The sequence below is a fragment of the Sinohyriopsis cumingii genome, chromosome 1, assembly GCF_028554795.1.
Source record: "Sinohyriopsis cumingii isolate HCF-2022 chromosome 1, ASM2855479v2, whole genome shotgun sequence".
Lineage (NCBI taxonomy): Eukaryota > Metazoa > Mollusca > Bivalvia > Unionida > Unionidae > Sinohyriopsis > Sinohyriopsis cumingii.
The window spans coordinates 86,538,503-86,563,474 of NC_142961.1; the positions used below are offsets into that span (position 1 = coordinate 86,538,503).

Consider the following 24,972-nt stretch of genomic DNA (forward strand, 5'->3'; position numbering starts at 1 on the left):
TGTGTGTGCAGTTTAACAAAAGCAGCAACCAAAAAGCCAGTTTCATCACACGTGTCACTGTCAAAAAAATGTCTGAAGCCATCAATGAGTTAAGATGACTGTCCTTCCTGTGCTGTTGTGTGACTCATTGCTGGTGCGTGAAGCAATATTAAAGCACATATATTTCTTCTTCACAGATGTTAATCCAAGCCTTTATTTCTTTTTATTTAAAACAAATTAACAACCACATGTTTGTTTGCTGAGGGAACAGCTTGGTTTGGATTTTGCTGCTCTCTATTTATAGATGACTATAAGTCATGCTGAAGTAAATGCTTTTACTTGAATCAAGTTACTAAACTTAAACATTTTATGCAGTGCAAGTTAACACCTTAACTATTTACCCTATAAGTGAACTAGGAATCAAAGTTGTTAATTGTGTGTGGATTAAGTTGGTGACTGACAGTGATAATTGTTACTTCTGACCCATCCTGCCCCATTTTAAATATTTTGACTTTGATGTTGGGGCATGGGGTCTGGGCCAATTGACTATCAAAAAGTTAGAATTTGCCAGCACCTCGAGAAAGCCAAATTCATATATCATAAAACACTTATCAGCTATGTTTTTTTGTGTTGGAATACTGAGTTGACATGTGCTCTCTGCTTGATGAATCTGATTTTCTCCAGGTTACTTGTCATTGTTCTTGGAATAAATATCTTGAGAACCATGTATGATTCAGTTCTTTTTACAAACTTATGTGAAAATCAATTAATATTTTTTTTAATCAAAAACACTGGAAAGGGATTTATTTTTCATATCATGTGACTATTGGACCTTTGATGCTATGGCCATATATGACTCATAATGTAAATGGCAAGTACCAGGTCAAATTTGATCAGTGCTGTAGTTTCATCCTGTCTGTAAGCAGATTACGGAGATAACAAATACTATAACTGCAATTTCTGAGAAAATAAATCCATTTCTATCTATTTCAAGCATGTATGGCTTCATGTAAGGTTTGTTAACTTTGCTAGTCACATTAGTAAGTGGTACTTTATGCCACAACAGTGTCATGGCAGTGAATTCTAACTTTTGTAACATTTCTATTGATTTCATGCAGGTATGACTTAATGTAAGGCTGTTTGACTTTGCTAGGCCAGCTAGTAAGTGGCTACTCAATGGCATAACAGTGTCATGGCAGCAAATGTTAACTTTTGCTAATAAATGTCAAAATATCTAAAATGGGGTGGGAAGATTCAGAGTAAACTCGGACAAGGGATTACACTACTGTCATTCTGTTGATTTGTGATGTCTACTCTCTGTGCAGCTCCTGGAAAGGTAAGAAACACATTAATTTCATTTCCTTTCTCCAAAGTACTGTTTGCAGCATAATTTTCCATACTTTATACAAATAATAAACCATTCATTGATGCAATTGGCTGATTATTATTTGTGCCTATACAATTCTTCCTTGTAACAACTTTTTCTCTCCGTTCCAGTATGAAGTACCAGTATCTTCACAACCCTAGCTGAATCTCTGGATGATACGATTCTCACTGTGAAGTAGCACCATAAAGAAGCACATTTTTGGCAATGATTCAATAACAATTTCTAATTTAACTTAGATTAATAATCTTGTATTTGAGACTTAGGACATCAAATATCATAAATATCTCTTTAATTTGCAAATGTGTGACAGTAAAAACACCATTAACATTCTCAAATCTTCAAAAGACAATACTGTTACCCCTACATGAATAAAAAATAATGTGTCACTGGGAAAAATCCTCCAATAACCAACAGAGCACAAAAAGTACTCAGATAAACTAATGTGCACTAAAGTCCAACATTTATCAGACTGATCTCATGACTTAGAAACATAAAGGCATGTAAGAATTTTGTTGAATTCAATACAAATGTATTTATGCTTACTGTAGAATAGACCTATAAATCTGAGTCAAAACTTGCACTAAAAAACAAATACAAATCTAACAATATGAATATTTTGAGTACCATGTACATGTATGTATATATATGTATGTATATATATATGTATGTATGTATATATATATATATATATATATATATATATATATATATATATATATATATATATATATATATATATATATATAGTGCAGTGAATATTTCATTAGATAAATAACAACTAAATTTTGAATAAAATTTAATAAGATTTTTAAGTACAATGGTACATTTTTTTTATGTCTTGTCTATGAAATTTTTTGCAAAAGCTAAAATACAATGGTCACTATCAGACTCTGCCCACAAATGCATCAGATGGAAGGAATATCCAAGTGACTGAAGGTCAATGAGCCTGATGGTCAAAGTCTCAGAAAGCAACTGTTTAAATTTTAGTTGAAAGGTCGATGGTTACAGTCATTGGATGACTATTTACAACAACTCATCTAAATATTCAGACATTTTATGCTCCTGATTAGAGCCCATTCTAACATTAATTTTGTTTCACAACATAAAGATTGTTTTTGATAATAAAATATATCACCAAAATAATATATTCATATTTATCTTACCTGTAAAAGTCTAAATTATATCTCGAAATATGGCACTGATTGCACCAAATATGCAAATGAGTCCCAAATATTTATTCTGACTCAAGAATTTAAGAACACCGTTATTTGTATTGATTTTTTAAGCAGAAATACTGAACCTATAATATCCAGAATGAGGTTATCATGGGGAAATCTAACACTGAATAAAGATATGAGAAAACAAGAAACCTTGACTGCATTATCATAAAGAAATGTCAACCTAATTTATCTTACTGGAAAGAGGAACAAGATAATAATCTACATGTATAACACACTTAAACACATCATATAACACAAGTTATTCCACTTTATTGTGAATCTGAATATCTATACAAAGTACAAGGCTATACCACAATGAATAATTACAACATGTGGAGCATATAAAGTACAAGGCTATACACAATGAGTAATCACAATATGTGGAGCATATCAAGTACAAGGGTATACACAGTCAGTAATCACAAGTTGTGATGCATATCAAGTACAAGGGTATACACAGTCAGTAATCACAAGTTGTGATGCATATCAAGTACAAGGGTATACAACAATGAGTACATGTAATCACAATATGTGGAGCATGTCATGTACAAGGGTATATACAGTCAGTAATCACAAGTTGTGGTGCATATCAAGTACAAGGCTATACCTCAGTGAGTAATCACAAGTTGTGCATATCAAGTACAAGGGTATACCACAATGAGTAATCACAAGATGTGGAGCATGTCGAGTACAAGGGTATACCACAATGAGTAATCACAAGTTGCGGAGCATATCAAGTACAAAGGTATATATACAACAATAAGTAATCACAACATGTGGAGCATATCAAGTACATGGGTGTACAACAATGAATAATCACAAGTTGCAGTGCATATCAAGTACAAGGGTATACAAGAATGAGTAATCACAATATGTAGAGCAAATCTAGCACAAGGGTATATCACAATGAGTAATAACAAATTATGGAGCATATCAAGTACAAGAGTATACCACAATGAGTAATCACAAGTTGTGAAGCATATAAAGTACAAGGGTATATAACACCCTTGCTTAATCCATGCAATATTTTGGGCAATCAAAGCAGTTAACAGTCAGCTGTTTCCAAGTAAAAATAAAACTGCACAGTCTACATTCCTACTTGACTGTCTTATTCTTCCTCAGGTTTAAAAAACATATTCAGTGTCCAAAATTTGTTTGTACCACTGAAATTATTAAAAAATTTGAAACATCTGAGGGGTTGGATTTTTAGGATCATTAATGTCTGTGTCATATATCTACCAAGAGGCATTAGACATTTAACAATCATCACCTGTGTACATGGCATATCTCTGAGGCTGACTGATACATACATTAAAAGTCAAGGTCAAACTAGTTTTGCTGAATAAATTATTAAAAGCTGTATGAAGAAGATATGTCTTCTGTTCCCATGAATTGTAATCAGATTTATCACATGTTAGCAAAGAGGTAGTTTAAAGGTCAGTGGTCAAGGTCACAAGGATTGTTTGGTGATTTGTTACTAGGAATGCAGTAATATTGCAGGTAACATGATACAATTAAGGATTTACCGGTAAATATAGACAATCCAATAGACACACACAACAAAATTCATGTGAAAATCAGAACAGAAATAATGTGAAAATTAGAATAGTCAAATTACATTTAAATCACATGAATTAATGTAACATATAGTCCTTAATTTATTTACAGTATAAAAATGAATTATTTTTAGTTTACATCAATTCATTCCAACTAAATGATTTCTCAAAATGATTCATATTTTACCAGAATGCTCAACAGTAATTGCAATGTGCATGAATGCAGCAAAACATCCGAAGCCTTCATCCATTTTTTGGGAAATATAGGACTATCAGCAGTAACTTCCCATGGTGAACAAAACGTGAGGAGGAAAAGCAACCAAACATAATGAGCTACACATTAAAGCAACTTCATGCATCAGTACCAAGAAATACACAGTAAAGTGATCTTGAATTGACAGTATATTTCAACTACAATTTTGGAGTCATTCAAAAAAACTTGGGAAAATGTATCCTTCTGACTGCAAGAATGAATTGCTATCACTTCTAGTTTATACTGATGAAACACATATGTTCATATTATGGTTGTGAAAAGGACAAGAGAAAAATTCAGATATCCAGACACAAGATTCACTGCAATTTTTAGGACAACTGTAATATTCACATTGCTCTACGTCTTATTATATTAACAATACTGGGATTTCTGTCACAGGTAAAAATAAAATGGAAGGAAATGAACCACATAAATGTTAAACTGCACATCCTTCTATTTCCACAAAATGAATTAAGAAATCTAAGACATTTAGGTAAAGTCTCACATATGACTCAATGATTAAACAATAACTTTTAAAAAATTCATGAACTAGAGAAACATAAGCAATATGCACATGTAAATACCCCCACACCTTTTCTGCATTGCAATCCTATTCTCATTAATGGTGATGAGTCTATCATTCAGTCTCCACTGAAAACAATTAAGCAAATAATTGCCTCCAGCTGCAAGTCAAACAAATACCTTTTAAAAAGTGATAAATTAAAGCACACTGAGTAGCCAGTATGTTGATCTTTGATGGTGAATCACTTTTGTTGATAACCAACCAGACAGCATAAAATGTCTTGCAGTGAAAACCCCATTCTGATATGAGCATCCATTTAGGAGTAGTAGTAATAACAATATTTTCAATGGCTGCCATGAGAGGCACCAATTTCGTTTAGTACCAATTAAACCATGGGATGAATGTGCTTGTAATGTCTGGTGGCAACCCTCCCAGTTATTTAGGAGGAGTTGTGATAACAAACTTATGCTACTGAATGCTGGATACCAGGCAAAAAGCCACTGTACAAGCTTTTCTGATCTGTGACCAGCTGACTTAAAAAAGACCTCATTGTAATAAAAAGTATTTGATGATCGATCCACAATGTGTATTACATCAACAAATTTAAAGCAATAAGACTAACAAATCAGAATTTTAATTTCTGGGCAAAAAGACCAATGTGTTCAGTGATAGCAGCAAGAGATCATGATTCCGTCTGATTCCAATATAATAAGTGCCATTTTTATCCATGCCTGATAGTTTCAACTGTTCCATTACTTACTACATGCAAATGCAACATAAATCCATTTCAGCCATTTCCCACTTGTAGCTAGTGTTCTAAGGCAGTACAAACAGAAGCGAAAATAAAGAAAATAAATTCCAAATTAAAAATGCTTCAACTGAAACATGGTTGCAGGTTCAAGGCAGAAATACCTTGTTGTAGAAGAAATGATCGTCTTCAATAACCTAGTGAAAAAGAGATAGATACACAGGAAAAATATAGTGCGCTGTAAGAATAAATGTAAGCAGGATTTGTTTCAAGTTGATGCACACACAAAAATCATAGAGTTCTTGGAAAGACTTTTTAAAGAAGATAAAAAAAATAAATCACAAAGAAAAGTTAAAAAAGTACACCTCTCCCTCAATAACTTGTGAGCAATGTACACCATAAACACTGACCACACCATGAGATAGTGATTTGGAGACAATTATTAGTTAACACTGACAATTGGGGTTTGGAGGGTGCAGGACATTGTTAGAAATTTTCATTACTACATGATAATAATAATCTCTTGTCACACACAAATAAATGTGAGATGGACATTAAAAATAATGGATGTTAGATCTTATTAAGTCAAACAAATACTATAAATTTATGACAGACAGATCAAGCTGACATGCAGTTTTCACAAAAATTTGCACATTCAGCAAAGGTCAAGTTGCTTCCCTTGGCTATATATGGTAGTCAGTATATTTGGTAGAGGATGAACAAGGGAAAATCCCAGAAAAACCACAAACCCATGGAAAACTACTGGTACTAGCTTTCTCACACAAGTACTTTGGCCAAGCCAAGACTCAAACCCTTGCAGACAGAGGTGATATGTCAGCAATATGTAAAGGTGAGCACCTTTGACTTAACTCTGCCTGCCAGGGCCCCAAACGGTACATTTGGACCAAAAGAAAAAACTGGACTTGTAAAAAAGAAAAATTCAAAACTATGTATATTTTATCAGACCTTATATGTTATTTTCAAGTGTATCACTGCAAAGTTTGAAATACAATTCATTAATTATCCAAAGGCAAACATTTAGGGGTTATCTATGATATGGGATTTCAATAAGAAATAAGGCTTATCTACAAATGGGTGTTTTAGTTGTGTTGGTACATATCATGTACTCTAATTGTTAATCAGCTTGTGTATTCATCTTTAAGAACCATTAAGTTTATAAAAGTTGTCAGAAAAGATGCTGCTTCTCCCCGAGTAATCATTTAATAATGTCCTCATAGTCATTCTTTTTGCATTTGAAACAGATATAACCTAAATCATATTTTTATAACAAAGAAACCCCACTTAAAAGATCAAATTAAAATATGAATTTCACTTAAGAAGCCTTCTTGAACTGGTATTTATTTCACGGAGCATGCCACTATTAGACTATTACCACCATTTTCATGTATCATTATTTAATAATATGGTTTGTTATTTATTGAGAAAATATTTGTGTTCTTATTAAAGTTTGTGAATTTCATGATAATAGTTCCAAACTTCCTGGCACTAACTGTTGATGTTTTCAAAGATAAAACAAGTGTTACTGTGAAACTCTGATACAACAAATTTTATTATAACACAAATTTGGATCAACTAATGGGTATTTACAATGGATAATGCTACAGTGAAACAAAAAGCTTTTACTGTTAAAGAGAACCATGAAGCCCAAGACAAGGTTAAATATGATGGTGAACAAATGCAATTAGCTTGAGATTTAGGTGTCCACAAATCAAATGTCCAAGGATGGAAGAGAGAAGAAAACAAACTGAGAGAGATGATGATAGATATGCATCAAGATGATGGACCGATGAGAGACAAAGCCAGACTAGCTGGAGACACAAAACATGATGCAGTGGTTTGTTCAATCTAGGACTGAAGGAGTACCTATATCAGTACCTAGTAGTATTAAATTCATAGGCATTACTTAAGACCTTGGGATATATACATGCATGCATACTGAACCATAAATGTTCTTTATCTTTCCTTGCATAATATTTGGAGTATTGTACTACAAAGAATTCAGACACATAATGATCCGTGACAAAATGATAAAATATGACACTTCTGTGTGCCTATTTTCAATGCAATCATTATGGATTCACTCTTACAGATACAATGAAATCAGTTGGTGAGTATGCATGTTCATACTTTAGCTATTCGTTCAACAGATATAAACATATATGTCCCCATGCACAGTTCTCTAAACAAAGTGAAACATTATCTCTATGTTTCCTTTATTTCTTATTTAATACACAATGAATTACGTGTAGAATGATAAGAGTACCACTGAAGCACATAGTTTGTACCACTCTTTTACCATCCCCATTTGTTTGGCATAGCCTAGGGAATAAGCATGCAATGCATCATTTTCTTCAGTTAGCTAACTTCTTTGGCTATTGCATGATACAGTCCCTAGCACGATGCTACTATGTGGACACTGACCATTGTGATACAGCAGGGTTTCAATACATCTTAAACTTCAATTTACCAATTTCAATTTCAACTTATTAATGACAAATAGTAGTATATATTTTTGCCTTTTCTAAAAAAAAAAATATGGAATCCACACCTGCCTCTGCATTCTGTGTGGGCCTGTAAGTTATCTGGATGCATAAAAGTGAGGGAACAGTGTAAATGCATGTCAATAGAGAATATCAGCTATATCGGATAAATGGACATATCAAACTCCATGTGCTACCTTTTAATCAGAATAATGATCTACTCTCCATCAACTACTATTGATCAGTGACCCCAATGGATTGCTGACCAATCAGATTGCTACCAATGTGTAAATTGGATTCCCTGTCCAATTACCATGGTAATGGTTATTTGTTAAAGCCACAGGAAAGAGAGCAATGAAACCTCAGTGTCATTTTAACTACATAACATATACAAAATATATATTCATAACTTGTCTATTTTCTGCTTGATTTTTGTCTCATTTGCACTGAATGTACTACAAAGTACTTTAAATTCTGTGGGTATCAAATTTTGCAGTCAGTGGTAAAAAAAAATGCATTTCTTTGGTACTTATAAATCTCATTGATTTGTCAATTAAAAATCCCCATAAAATATTGAGTGATGATACAAATATATCCCACTAAAAGAAAATACTGTCATTCACTTCCATGCATTTCTGAGTAAACAGGCTTAATCCATACTGCAAAAATTGGATGATTAAGTAAAGTTAACATTCATTCCTAACACTTAGCATAAATGTTGATTTCTAAATCAAACAGGATGTATGCATGTATTTAAAATGAAACAAACATAACATCCCTGCTATAATCAGTCAGTCTGAACAGAAAGCAGTAGTGCTCTTGGATGTTTTCAAAGCAAATTGCTGGGATAGGCTGCTGTCTCATTTAAGTGAAATGACTTCATTCCTTCATGCCAACTGTATGTCATGGAACCCCCAGATTTATCTGTCAAGAAATTCTGCAAAGTGGAACTCAAATCATGTTTCATTTGTGTTATTATTCCTGTGCAATTTCTCAATCATATGAACAGAAGGTCAGTGGCAATGTCTTCTTATATAAGATCTGGATTGAGCTGGAAAGTATGTACCCTGTCGCTAATTAATACAAAGTATGTACCCTGTAGCTAATTAATACAAAGTATGTACCCTGTCGCTAATTAATACAAAGTATGTACCCTGTCGCTAATTAATACAAAGTATGTACCCTGTAGCTAATTAATACAAAGTATGTACCCTGTCACTAATTAATACAAAGTATGTACCCTGTCGCTAATTAATACAAAGTATGTAACCTGTAGCTAATTAATACATAGCGGGCTTCAAGAAAGTGGGACTGATCTGCTGATTGTTTCTTCAGAATTTAGTTATATGTATGAAACAAAATTAGTAATAAACAACATAATATATCTATTAAGTATGGCAAGGTCTAACTGTAGATCATACAATGTCTTTATGATCAATATATATAATATTTATAAAAAAAATAAACAGCTACTTATGTTATTAAAGGTTATGTGTGCTTACAACAAGGCACAAACTAAGATTGTCATTTTATTTTCTTAAACTTCAATACTTTCACATTCTCACATGTTTGCAAATTTAATTGGATTGCATCGAGTTTTACCAAGTGTTCATCATCATAAATGGAAATCCATGCTCTTGTATTGTTTTATGCAGCAAAGGATGCAGAGCATAAGCAATTTATTAGAATAGTGTCATGGTCATTACATTATAGTTTAAAGATTTCAAGTTCACAAAATGTTACATGCAACTTAAATGTCGATTAATAAATTTCCAAAGACCCTCATCTTGCCTTAGCCTATCATGATATGTAAGACGCACCACTTCCTTGATAATCTGCACCTGGATAACTCACAAACCCTCTAATATCATGGAGTCAGGTGTGGATCCCAATATTTTTACTAGAGAACACCCCCAAAATTGAGCTCTATTTGTTGAACTTGAAGAAAATCACTATCAAAATTGGTAAATGAAACCTTCTTATATTGCTCATTTTACCCAAAGTACCCAGAAATTTAAATCAACATCACAAAATTCTTGGCTTTTAATAAGAAGTCATATATTTTGTTATATTTTTCCAATCAACATTCTCTGTACACTTTAAATAACAAAAAACAGTCAACAAAATCTGGATAAATGAATATGTTACTAATGACTACTGGTGGCAAAAGTTTAATAAATAAATTTAAGCAAAATAAAGTTTTTCAAGCGAAATTTGTGTTTTAGTTCAATCTTTTAATAGGGTTTTAGGGTAATGATCCTAAATGCAATATGCCCTCTTGTATTAAAAAACATGAGAGAATGTCACTCTAACATCACAGCTATATAGAGGCATTTCTGTGAGGACATAATAATAATAATGACCTTATTTAAAGAGGGTAACACAATTAGCTAAGAACTAATCTATCTTGAGGCCCTCATACAAAGGAATTTATTTATTTTAGCTGCATCTCTGAAGCCACTGGATATATTGGGTTTGCAGGAAGGAAATAGAGTGGGCATTTCTAATCTCAGCTGGAATACTATTCCAGAGCAAAGTTCCAGAGTATTGGAAACTTTTTTAAAATAACTCCTTATTTGGTCTGGGAATTTTATACTGTTTGGTAGACATGGATCGCAGGTGGGGAGTATTACCAGGTAGCCTATACTGGAATAGTGATTGTAAATATTCAGGAGCACTATTATTCGATATCCTGTACATTAATTTGGCTTTCTCAAACAGATTCGGTCTTTAATAGGTACATTTTTTAACTTATCAGCTAAATTTTCCTTGCTTTCTTTCTGGATTGATATTAGCCCAAATGCTCTTTTTTGAAGATATGCCAGCTTTGCTATGTTTTTATCATTTTTGAATTACCCCATACTGTATTACAGTAGTCTAAATAGGGTTGTATGTAACTGTTATAAAATAGTTTTCTGTGCCTTTCAGGGAGAAAATGTCTTATCCTACTGAGAAGCCATAAACTTGAATTGACTTTTTACTCATATGTTTGATATGTTCAGTCCATGATAGACTACTTGGTATTCTGGTAGATAATAGCCGATCATGACAGACCATTTGCAAATTTTTATCTTTCCATGTCAGACACAGTCCATCACTATCAAGATTTGTCCTTTTTTGCCATGTTGAGATAAGTAATATTTTAGTTTTACCAGTATTTACCACCATGCCATTGCATGTGCACCAGTTTTAGTTTGTTTAGGGAATTCTGTAAAGAAATTTTGAGTTCATGCTTTGTGTTTTGGATGTCTGACAATATTGTGTCATCTGCATAGAGATCTGTAGATGATATTGAGTCTCTTAGTAAAAGTGGTTGGTCATTAATAAATAAAATAAATAGTAATGAACCCAGAATTGAGCATTGTGGTACTCCATATCTAACTGTTCCAGGTTCAGACAGAACATTATTTATGTAAACATGTTGTGTTCTCTCACTTAAGTAAACCATCTAATTGTTCTTTCATCACCTTGATAGATTTTCAGTTTCTTCAAAAGGATTTCATGATCCACCATGATGTCAAAAGCTTTCCTGAAATCTACAAATACGTATCCTAGTATTCTACCTTGGTCAAGTACTTGAAGCCATTTATCAGTTAGGGAGATCAAGGCAGTCTCACATGAATGTTCCTGTCTAAAGCCTGATTGATTAGAGTGTAACATTAAGTGTTTGGTTAAATATGATATGAATGAGTCATGGACATGTTTTTCAATCAATTTTGACAAGTTTGGTAGTATTGAGATTGGTCAGTAGATATCAGCATCATTCTTAGAACCAGATTTGTGACTAGAAGTTACTTTTGCAGTTTTCCATACCTTGTGGACAAATGAGGTTGCAATTCTTAAATTGATTATGAATGTTATGCTATCTACAATAGCAGAGGCAGAAGATTTAATGAGTCATGGACCAATCTGATCAAGTCCTGTAGCTTTCTTGGTATCAAATTCATTGAGACATTTTTTAACAAAGTTTTTTGATACTGGTGGGATAGAGAAACATATGTCCTTTGAGATTTTGCTGCTGCAGAACTTTTTCATCCCATAATTTTCCTGTGGTCTGTCTGTAACTTGCATCCTTGCTTATAGTGCAGTCTATATTTTTGACCCTACAGTGCATGTGTATTGAGGGAGAGGTTTATTATTATGATTCTATATCTTAAACTGTGTAACCAAACGAAGCCAAACCAAAACATTTAGTAAAATTAACAAATAAATTTACAGTGTTCAAATTTAAGAGGCACTTACAGTATTGTGAATTACATCCCAAATAATCCTAAATGTCCAACAGTACTGAACATTCCAAATGAATTCCAATAGTCTTGAATGTCTTGATGCACCACAATGATGCAATCCATCATGTTTTTGAATGAGTTCTCTCAGTAATTCCAAAACAATGTATTAATCCAGTCATGAGCACTTAGTAATCTTAAGGAATGGTTTAAATAAATAATTCTTCTAGAATTATACATGAAAACAAATGCAAATTCTGATCATAGATTTACAAAGACTGATATGAAACAGGCATGAATAATTGTTTATCAAGTACATATACTTGACTAGGTCTTAATAAAATGTTCTGTAAAAGTAATTATTTCCTATGGAAAATTCCACTAACCTTTGAACTCATATTTTAGTAAAAATCTTGTTTACTACAGTCAAAACCCATTATAATGCAATGCTCAGAGCCCAAAGAATAACACTGTGATATAAGCAGGATTGCGTTGACAAATTTTTCGAAAAACATTCTTACAGAAAATGTGCATTGAAATTTCAATGTCATAAGTTTTAACTAACCTCTTGATCATACATCGTTTGTTCTGTTTGTCAGGTTTCATCAGACATCAAATATACTTCAGTTTTTAGTTGTATACATGCCAATATGAGGAAAATGGTGCACAATGAAGTTCAGAAAACATTAAACACAGTGCTGAGATTAAAAATCTGCTAGGGATACAAATAATTGGCTTTTCCAAGAGCACATATTTAGGAACTTAAGAGAAGTCACCTTAAATTAATTGTATTATAACGTGTTTTACCTGTAATTATAATCTTCACTAAAGTAAGGTAGGCAAAACTCAATTATCAATCCTCAATCACAACCTTGACAAAAAGTCAGGTACACAATATAAATTAAATATACATAACATTACACACACACACACACACACACACACACACACACACACACACACTCATACTTCTCAGTACTATAAAAATGCCATTGGTATTAAAAAAGCAAATACAAAGTGACGCTCTATCATATAATACCGATGGATGGGGGGGAGCAAACATTTTAATATCAGCATGGTTCATATTTGCTTGTAACTTGAAGCTGGTTAAGTAGCTTGTCTACAAAAACCATGAAAATTGGTACCCTATGAACGCAAAGTGATCCACACCTACACCAATGCTGATATGGTATTCAAACTGTTACATGAAACAATTTGTCAAATTATTCATGTCAGTGAAAAAACAGAGGTAGAACAAGCAATGTTGCTATAAATCATGTAATTGTAAGAAAGAAAAACAACATAGTATTGTTTTTATTTTTTAAAATACAAATCCAACTTTCAAGCAATTTCAACAAAACCTCACATATGGCTGAGTTTTTTTAAGCCTCTTTTACATTTTTTCAAGATCAATCATTGAGTAGAATATAACACTAATCTACTCAACTATACAGTCTACTCAGAAAAAAGTCATACCTCCCCATAGTCCAGTTTTCCATTTCTATCCTCATCAACTTCGTTAATAATCTTTTCCACCTCTGATCGGGACATCTTTTCTCCTTTCTGAAAATTCACAAGACAGATGCAGGCATGAAAGACATTTTCATATATAAATATGTACTAAACCTATTTAAGTAATTACAAATGTAGTATAATGACTTTTAAATCAAGTCTAATGAAAGAGAATTAACTGGTCATAGAGTAACTAATAATTATTTGTGTAGCAAAGATAAGGATACCTATCACAAATATATCCTCTATGCATGCATTTCCAGGACTAAAGTCACGTATTAAAACGTTGTCTTTTGAAATCAAGAAAAAAATGTAAAAATGAAATGTATAATCCCAATTAAAATATTTTCCAAACAACATTGATAATCAAAAAACTTCAAACTGCCCAAAGGGTGAATGCTTATTTCTGATTATTTAGTTCAAGTCAAAGATCTTAAGCAAATATGTAACTTCCATGTATTGAGAAATGAGATACACTGTACCATATAAATACTACAGTAAATTCAGATGCTTACATTTAATCTGGCATATTTACATACGAGGTATCTCATTAAGCCCAATTTATATGGCACATGCATTTCAAGAACTCTAGGAAAGGAATTCTGTGAATTTCCCCTCCGAAAATTCCATTGCTATGACACACAAAACCTTTAATTTTGACCTGTAATATTAGATAACAATATCATGATGATGGCCATTTTGTGCAAAAGTACACAAGATTCTTCCTTCTGCCTCCAAAACTTGATAGACTCATGGAGGCAAAAAAAATTAACTTTTACTTGCAGCATGATTTAACTGCGTGACATAATCCTCTAGAGATGATCTTGCAGTTTTATTTTATTTTTTTAAGGGCCTAAATCGCATACTGTATGCCATGAAATCTACTGCAGGTAATTTTTGTGATCAGATCATAAAAAATGTGTGTATTGTGTGAAATTAAGGATTCTGAGATGGTATATATATATTGTATTAATGGAAAGTTATATTTTACGGTTCTTTGGAATCAGCACTAGATACTAAGACTGATGACCATAAAAGTGGCTGTGGTCATGTTTTTAATTATATTGTAGTAAACAGAAGTGTGATCTAGAATGGGCAGACAGGTTGAAACACAAGGAAGGTCTATAGTGATCATTTCTTTTCATGACAATGTGGGGGATAAAAAATGGAGCTGGTCATGATGAGTGTCTGACTGTATTTACCGTGGTTAGGACTTTCATAAGTTCATCTACAGTTAAGAAGCCATCTCCATTTAGGTCAATTTTGCGGAATGCCTTCATGAGATCATCCACTGAGGTGGGGGGCTCCTTCCTGCAGATGTCCACAAAGTCATCAAAGCTCAGGTTATCTGAGAAAAAGACCACAAAAAATATCAGGTAAATAGCCCGAAAATGTGCAGTTATATCCAACTAAATAAAGCCCTGTTTTTTACCACACACTTTCATGACAATCAATGAATGAATTGTCATAGCACGATTAAATCCCATTTTCATAAATTCCCCATTCTGTCTCTATTTTGACATTTAAGCACTATACCAATCTATCATGCTCTTTGAAAGTCATGCAAGAAAATAATAAAACACACGTTATTCAAGTATAATACATCAATGGAAACACATAAACTTACAAGAAGAAGTCCCCTGAAGGGACTCTACTGCCCAAAAAAAGATTTTCCAGGTATTTAAGACCATTTTGTCTTTTCAATTGCTGTGCATTAAAGCCATCTCTGATAACCTTGAACTATTAGTTTTTCAAATCAGTCAGTAGCAACCATACTGGATGTATGACTGGCACAATTTTCATTTGGTGCAAAAAGACACCAATGAAGACTTTTGGTGAAAACCCTGTATTGATATGACCTTCCATTCAACAAAATAAGTGAGATTTTCAATATATTCATTATGGCAGCTATATCTGATGTTAGATCAGCATAATTTTCATTCAGGACAAAAACTAAATATTAAAATTAGGTTTCAAGTGAAAACTCCATGTCATCATGAATTTCCATTCAAACAGAGTAGCAAGAACATGATTTTCAAGCCAAATTCCATGGTGGTAATACTGGATGTCAAATCAGAAACATTTTCATTTGGTACCAAGTAGACATCTTAAGAAGTCTTCTGGTAAAACCCAAATTCATATGAATTTTCATTCAGGAGGAAAAGCAATAAAATTTTCATGATGGCTGCTGAGGTACCCATGTTGCATGTCAGACTGGAACCATTTTCATTTAGGACCAACTAGATATCATAAGAAGGTTTTCAATTGAATCCTTATGTTGATGCAACCATCCACTCAGGAGGATTGGCAATAACAAGATTTTCAAGATGGCCACTGGGGTGGCAATATTTGATGTCAAGGAGCCAAATGAGTTGCAATAACAAAAATGTTCAAGATGGCTGCTATGGTGGCCCTATTGGATCCCTGAGCAGCACATTTTCATTTAGGACAACTAGACCTTGGGATGAATGAGTGCATAAAGTTTCATGGTAATCCTTTAAGTAGTTCAGGAGGAGTAACAATAACAGACTTGTGCTTACACACAAACTGACAACCGAAAACAGGCAATACCTTCTGGTCTATGACCAGTAGATTTAAAAAAGCAAACTATGCATATTTAGAATGTGTCTCCCTAATAATACATATCAAAGCAGAATTCTGCAATAAAGAATCTTTTACTTATGTTGCATTCACATCAAAATACTGCAACCCTAAAACTGCCGGTACATGGGTACATGTATATGTCTGCTGGGATCAAAAACTCCAAAGCTTAGCTACAACATCTTGATACTGTGATAGTATATATCAAAACTTACAAGTCTCCAGTTGATTATCAACATCTAATTTTTGGCAAAAGGAATATTTTTCTGGGCATATTATAGTCACAACCATATTAAAGACTAGCCTAAGCAACTTGATAAATGTTGATGTACAATTACTTGAACAAAAACGTGCAGTGTAGTACAATCTTCTCTACAAAATTTAAATACACGGGTTCTGTCACGTTTTATTCATTTTATTTGATAACTACTGGGTACATCTGTTTTACTGTATAATGAACTGATTGAATATTCTCATCAGCATGGGCATCTGATGGGAGCTGTCGTTTACAACAAGTCAATGACCAATCAAAGTTGTCCATGAAGACTGGTTTTGGTCGCTAGGATGTTTAATATGCCCAAATGACAGAGAGAATCAAATTATGCATGCCTTCTTATCCAAATTTTTGGACTAGTATTACAAAGTAATTGGAAATGATTCCTTTCTTTTCCCACTGATAAAGAAAACTGATGATTCAATTCTGTTGATGTTAACAATGTAGTGCCATAAATGGATTATGTTGTGTGTCCAATGTTCACATGTTTAAAGGTAGATTTTGTTTTACACATTCCAAACATAGGCAAAAGTTTCAAGTCTGTACCTTTAATTATAGTGGAAGAGAAGATATTCTACATGACAAAGATTGCATTTGAGGAAGTAGATCACATAATGAATCTGCAGTTTTTAATTTTTCAAAATGGCAAATAATACAAGCTGAAAACTAGTAGTGTTTATCACAACACTGATGTGAACCTGACTGAATCACACTATCAGTGTTTATCACAACATTGATGTGAACCTGACTGAATCCCACTATCAGTGTTTATCACAACATTGATGTGAACCTGACTGAATCCCACTATCAGTGTTTATCACAACATTGATGTGAACCTGACTGAATCCCACTATCAGTGTTTATCACAACATTGATGTGATCCTGACTGAATCCCACTATCAGTGTTTATCACAACATTGATGTGAACCTGACTGAATCCCACTATCAGTGTTTATCACAACATTGATGTGAACCTGACTGAATCCCACTATCAGTGTTTATCACAACATTGATGTAATCCTGACTGAATCCCACTATCAGTGTTTATCACAACATTGATGTGAACCTGACTGAATCACACTATCAGTGTTTATCACAACATTGATGTGAACCTGACTGAATCACACTATCAGTGTTTATCACAACATTGATGTGAACCTAACTGAATCTTACTATCAGTGTTTATCACAACAATGATGTGAACCTGACTGAATCCCACTATCAGTGTTTATCACAACAATGATGTGAACCTAACTGAATCACACTATCAGTGTTTATCACAACATTGATGTGAACCTGACTGAATCACACCATCAGTGTTTATCACAACATTGATGTGAACCTGACCGAATCACATTATGAGTGTTTATCACACACTGATGTGAACCTGACTGGATCTTACTATCAGTGTTTATCACAACACTGATGTGAACCTGACTGAATCACATTATCAGTTATCACAACATTGATGTGAATGTGACTGAATCCCACTATCAGTGTTTATCACAACATTGATGTGAACCTGATTGAATCTTACTATCAGTGTTTATCACAACATTGATGTGAATCTGACTGAATCACACTATCAGTGTTTATCACAACATTGATGTGAACCTGACTGAATCACACTATCAGTGTTTATCACAACATTGATGTGAACCTGACTGAATCACACTATCAGTGTTTATCACAACATTGATTTGAACCTGACTGAATCCCACTATCAGTGTTTATCACAACATTGATGTGAACCTGACTGAATCTTACTATCAGTGTTTATCACAACATTGATGTGAACCTGACTGAATCCCACTATCAGTGTTTATCACAACATTTATGTGAACCTGACTGAATCCCACTATCAGTGTTTATCACAACATTGATGTGAACATGACCGAATCACATTATCAGTGTTTATCACAACATTGATGTGAACCTGACTGAATCACATTATCAGTGTTTATCACAACATTGATGTGAACCTGACCAAGTCACATTATCAGTGTTTATCACAACATTGATGTGAATCTGACTGAATCCCACTATCAGTGTTTATCACAACACTGATGTGAACCTGACCAAATCACATTATCAGTGTTTATCACAACATTGATGTGAACCTGGCTAAATCACACTATCATGCATAATACAGTGTATCAAGTTATGCCTGAGAATATTGTAAATTATACCAACTAAAGTCATGACTCTATCAGAAAAGTTGTAAAACTCAAGCATAGGGTAAAAGACTTGTTAAATAAAAGGATAATTCCATTGCAATATAATGGTACAGATCATGAAACTCAGCTAAAGATTCCAAAAGGTTAGTGACTTTTAAGGTCTACTCTTGCCAAAACCTGGTACATGTATAGCTGTTTCCACAAAAGAAATGAATATAATCATTGATTACATACCTCTTTGAAGATTTTAATCTGTAAGAGCTACTACACCAATTATCATGCAGAAAATAAATTTCCATTATAGTGATCTTGACAATAAAATGTTTATCATAGTGGCATAGTCTACAAGATATAAAAAACAAACCATTTTTCTTTTTACATCAAAGTACAGAAACAGCAGAACCAGTCTTGAAAGACTACCCCTTCTGCCTAAAATAGAATGGTCTCTCAAAACAGTTGGTCATTCAAGACAAATTTTATTGTACTATAACACTCTGATACAAACCAGAGTAATATTATTGTTTTTTTTATTTGGGGGAGGGGGAGATCATTGTTTTCAAAATCTGCTATTATTCCTATCCAACACTAGATGCTGGATTTTACTGAGTGAAAGTGAAAACTTATCTCAGTAGGGCAGGATGCAAAGAAAACCTGTATAGTCATTAGCTTATAAAGCTGTATACTCTGACATGAATAGAACAGGATGCAAAGAAAACCTGTATGGTCATTAGCTTATAAAGCTGTATACACTGACCTGAACAGGACAGGGTGCAAAGAAAACCTGTATAGTCATTAGCTTATAAAGCTGTATACACTGACCTGAATAGGACAGGATGCAAAGAAAACCTGTATGGTCATTAGCTTATAAAGCTGTACACACTGACATGAATAGAACAGGATGCAAAGAAAACCTGTATAGTCATTAGCTTATAAAGCTGTATACTCTGACATGAATAGGACAGGATGCAAAGAAAACCTGTATGGTCATTAGCTTATAAAGCTGTATACACTGACCTGAATAGGACAGGATGGAAAGAAAACCTGTATAGTCATTAGCTTATAAAGCTGTATACACTGACCTGATTAGGACAGAATGCAAAGAAAACCTGTATGGTCATTATGGTGTTGTGGGGTTTAACGCCATATTTCAGCACACGATAGGCTATGCATGGCGGCCAGTATTAATGGTGGAGGAAGAACCCAGAAAAACCACAGGACGAACCACCGACCCATGAGAAGCTACTGGCAAGCTTTCTCACATACCCACGTTAGCCGAATCCTAGAATCGAACCCACGCAGACAGAGGTGAGATGGTAGTGATCCGTAACAGAGAGCGCTTTAGACCACTCGGCCACTCAGGGCCCCTGTATGGTCATTAGCTCATACAGCTGTATACACTGTCATGAACAGAAAAAGACTCATCTGGACCATCAGTGTATTGTGTCAACCAAATTGCACGGATATATTTTCAACAGTTTTGTAGTCATTCTACAGAAACTAAAGTGTGGTGGACAAAGGGGTGAATAGATGCAGAGCCGATGTCAATATTCCCCTCCAAAATATTTTCAGCAGGGGGATTTTTAATTCAGAAAGCATCCCACAACTTGACCACATTACCCCATCTAAAGATGAAACCCTCAAAACACCACAGTATAGAGGAAAACAATAATTTTGGATTGTTCAACTCTGTAGTGAATTGCATGTAAAGAGTTAATTAAACATAAGAGATGGAATCAAAACTTTAACCAAACGACATCCTACATAGTGATTCCAGACCCAGAAACTTTGAGGTAGGAGTAGTAAAATACATCTGATAATGTTATATTCCATACATGAGGTGAATTGGTTTTGGGTTATATGTTAAGAAAATAAATTAACCAAAATGTGTCCCCATTCTGGACCCCAGGATGTCACTGCAGGACAAAATCCTAAGATATGAGTGGTATTGACAGAACAGGCTTATGTAATGGTGTTATATTCCAAACATGAAGTGAATTGAGAAAAGAGTTCGTTTATAAAAAAGAACTTTTAACCAAACTGTGCCTCCATCATGATTCTTGACCCCCCCGTCTCCCACACAGGAGTTTAGCTGGTACTGGGAGAAGCATGTGATGATCTTTTATTCCAAATATACATACAAACAGGTGTGGACTTACATAAACACTTTAACTATAATGTATCCTCAATTCTTGGTCCCCATGACACCACCAGGAGCATGATGTTGGCAGGTGTGTATGCAATGATGCTACATGAATGTACTGCCATACTAACTGAGGCAATCAGCATTTGTTTCATTTTATTGTAGTCACTAAGAAAATCTTTTCTCTGCTTTTTTCCTGTTATATTATCTAACCAGTGATGAACTGTACCAAAAGAAAGCTGCATTAAGGTCGGAATAAAAATAAAATGTTTGTTGAGCTTAGCATCTAGTTTTTGCAAAGAACTACAAAAAGAAGCAGATATGATCTGGCCAGTTCTAGAAAGGACATCTGTACTAAACATTTGTGTCATTTCATTCAAATGCAATTATTTACAGAAAATATAACATAACCTCATCGGATACTTTACGGGTTTGTGTCCATGTTTGTGCCTAATATAAAATAATGTAGTCTAGGTGCATCTGTACTTATAACTCATTCACTGGATTTTGCAAAAAAAATGTAGAAAAAAATTAAGGAAATTGAAAGGATCCCAAATAGTGTAATTATTACCTTAGGTGAATGGGCAATGGGGTTGTGCAAATATAAGTGATTATGAAAAACTTGTATAAATGACTTTAATCAATATGTGTCCCCATTATGATCCTTAACCCCATGGAGAGCATATGATGATGTTGTATTTAAACTTAAGCATGAAATGAATCAGGTAAGGGCTTACTGAACTACAAGTGCCAGAGGAAACCAAAATGAAAATGACTCCATCATAATTTAGCACCACAAGATTTAGTGACAAAAGGGGTCAATGCGAAGAGGTTACATTTGATACATAAAGTGAACTGGAAAAGGGGTCAAGTACATATAGATACAACTCTCTCTCTCACTCTCATTATAATGTGCATATAATAACACAGTTCCAGATAAAATGTGGTAACACTATGGACCCCGTGACCAAATTTAAACCATTATGGTATCTGTCACGTTGTGAAAACAGCCCTCATGTACACAGCTCACCTGGGTTGGAGAATGCCACTGTGACATTGGCAACTGACCTTTGTTGTGCAAGATTGTAGCTTGAATTGACACTGGAGGGAACAAAGCAGCGGCTATCTTCAAAGAGACTAAGTACTGGTAGAACTGGAAGAGGTTCTTTATTCACCCAAACCGTGGCCTAGCCACAGGAGAATGAAATTTGACTAGGCAGGCTATAGTTCAATCAGACCCCAGTATCAAATCAGGGCTTAGTTAGGGAAATATGGGCAAAGCACCTGTTCGAAGCAGGTCCTTATTCTACAGGTCATTTTATGACCTCTTCAGTACTCACCAGGATTTTGAAAATGCAGAGGTCTAGTAAGTTAGGGGGTGATTTCTAACAGGCATAGTCTGAATGCACTGCATTTGTAAAAGTTAGAGCAGGAGTTCAGACTTGAAAAGCTTTTTAAAGGTAAGAATTCTTTGCCCGAATTTGTTGAACATTATTAACTTAGAGTTATAAGTTATATGTAGTATGCAGAAATTGATTACGTTATGTTAGTATGTAGAAGTTACCTTTGTTAGAGTTAATCTCACCTACGTATTTGAGTTATTTACCTATTGTAACATTCTGTGGAGAAATTAGTAGCATACAAGATTGAATTACATAGATTGTTGGCTTGTGTACAGAATTAACTGTGTAATTTGCTGCTGTGTGCATTGTACTGAATTATCGCATTTATTAATGAGTTATGTTAGAACCTATACTAGTTTAATTTTGAATTTGAATACATAGTTGTGAACTATACAGAGTTAGACATGTTGGCCTTGTGAAGATATCGTGAAGTATCTGCATATTTGTACTGGAACATTGTGTGCACCTTGTATGATTTGCAAGGTAAGGAATGCGTCTGACTGTTGTGATGTTGGTAGATACTACATCGAGAATTAAAAATGTGTACTCATGTCACAGAAATTGTTGATGTATGTATCAGGAGTCATTAATACCGTTGTTGTATTATTACCCTATTTTATCATACAAACATGTATGGAATATTTTGATGCGAGTGTATGCATGACCTGATGATTTTAATCGCCATTATGCTGATGAAAGGTTGTGCAAGGGTGTGAGATTGTCTAGGTCAAAAAGGAGACTATACTATATGTCCCTTATTATTTACAGAGCTTCCGGTGCTGTTTGGAGTTGTTCAAGTTGGACCAAGTGCCACCCAAAGGTGAAGAAGTAGAGAGAAGCTGTTATACAGGTCACAGGACTGGATATAATAATGGAGGCAAAAATCTGAAGGCAGACCAGAGAACAGAAGTGGAGGAAGTAAAAGGGTGAAGAACGTAGTCATGGGACAGAAGGGGTAACAGAGTACCAGTCAAGGAAAAGGAAATAATACAGATGAGTAAAGTAGCATGGACAGGTGTAAAGCACTTTCACGTTGCACATCAGATGATAAAATTGGCAGATTAAAAAGGTCAACTGAGTGGAGAAATTATGGAAATTTACTTGTGTTGTTTGAATATTTAGATATGTTATTAAATTGTTATTCCTCACATTTTATTTCTGTATATTATCCACCTAGACCATTGGTATTGCTGACTGGGGGCTCAGAGCTATAAATCGATCTATTTAAAAGTTTTAAATTGTACGTCCTCCTATGATATCAGCAAACATACCCTAGGAGGTAACATTACAGTATCTAAATTGGTTTATCAAATGTATGACAATATGGCATGAAGCTAAGTATTATATCCTTTTTTAACTTTTTAAAACATTGTTATTTCACAACATTTAATAATTCACAATATATCAAAGTTCAAAATACATGTGGTTCTAGATATTAGATATACCCTAGGAGCATAGAAAGTTCTCAATTTTCATCATGTTGTAGATGGCAGCCCCTTTAATAAAAAAAAATATGTATTGTAAGCAAACTATTCATTGGAACCATGTTTGTTTAAAGAAATTAAAGCATTTTACTTTTTTCTAATGCAAAGTCCAGTGGGGAAAAAGATATGTAGAAATATTGGTCAGACTACACAGTTTTTTTTATAAAAATACATATATTACATTTATTTATACTCATAATAGCTATTTTTTTTTAAATAAGTAAAGAGTAAATGTCATATTAAAATAAAAATCTCACCAAGTGAAATACCGTGTCAGATTAAAGAGATGGTAGTGAGTTAATCATCTCAAAGGCAGTACTGTGAAACTGTAATGTTAGTGGTCCTGCAAGAGCTTGCAATATGGTCATATGCATAACACCATTTATACTGAGTATACATGTAATTGCATCAATTATATGCCACTGCTCTCCACATCTTATGTGTGTGAGATTTTATATTGGTAACCAGTGTTCAAAGGCACCTTAACTATCAAGATCGAAATGTAGTCTTATTTTTTACCATAATATTTATGCACTTATAATATCATAAATGCTGTTGTTGTTTATAACCTCCTATTATAATATTATTTAAATGTAAAAGAAATGCATGCACATGTATTGCAGACCCTCCACTGAGAATTCTTCCTCAAAATTGTACTGTATGCCTATTACAGCAAGGGATATAACTCTTGTAAATAAAGTTGATGTTATGGAAAGGGTAAAAACTCAAACTAATAATTTGAAAGTGGCAAGAAATTGTTTACATCAGTGGGTTCTTACATCAAGAATATTAAAAGCAACTAATATTTTGTATATGCATATAACCAAAAAAAAGGGTGTATGTGTAGTTTGTGTATGTGTGTTTTTAACCTTACTATCACTCTGCCTAATGCTTGTCTATCTATATCTCTGTCTATACATTATAAATTAACAATTAGTAGGGTATAAATACAATAATTACAAAAAAACAAGTTTGCAATATGTTACTG

At 33.8% G+C, this 24,972-nt stretch overlaps 1 protein-coding gene across 36 annotated transcripts in view; it reads right to left on the reverse strand.

The window, feature by feature from the left end:
* LOC149807288 (EF-hand calcium-binding domain-containing protein 7-like) overlaps window positions 1–24,972 on the reverse strand; it is a 131,807-nt gene that overhangs the window by 97,618 nt on the left and 9,217 nt on the right. For 31 of the 36 annotated variants that reach the window (XM_089964833.1, XM_089964824.1, XM_089964801.1 and 28 more), the window contains exons 4-6: window positions 15,108–15,253; window positions 13,870–13,956; window positions 5,831–5,863 (exon numbers count right to left, since the gene is read on the reverse strand). In XM_089964833.1, coding sequence (XP_089820959.1) covers window positions 5,831–5,863; window positions 13,870–13,956; window positions 15,108–15,253 — 266 coding nt within the window. The remainder of the gene's footprint in view (window positions 1–5,830; window positions 5,864–13,869; window positions 13,957–15,107; window positions 15,254–24,972) is intronic. The other 5 variants (XM_089964841.1, XM_089964817.1, XM_089964720.1 and 2 more) reach the window with 1 other exon arrangement.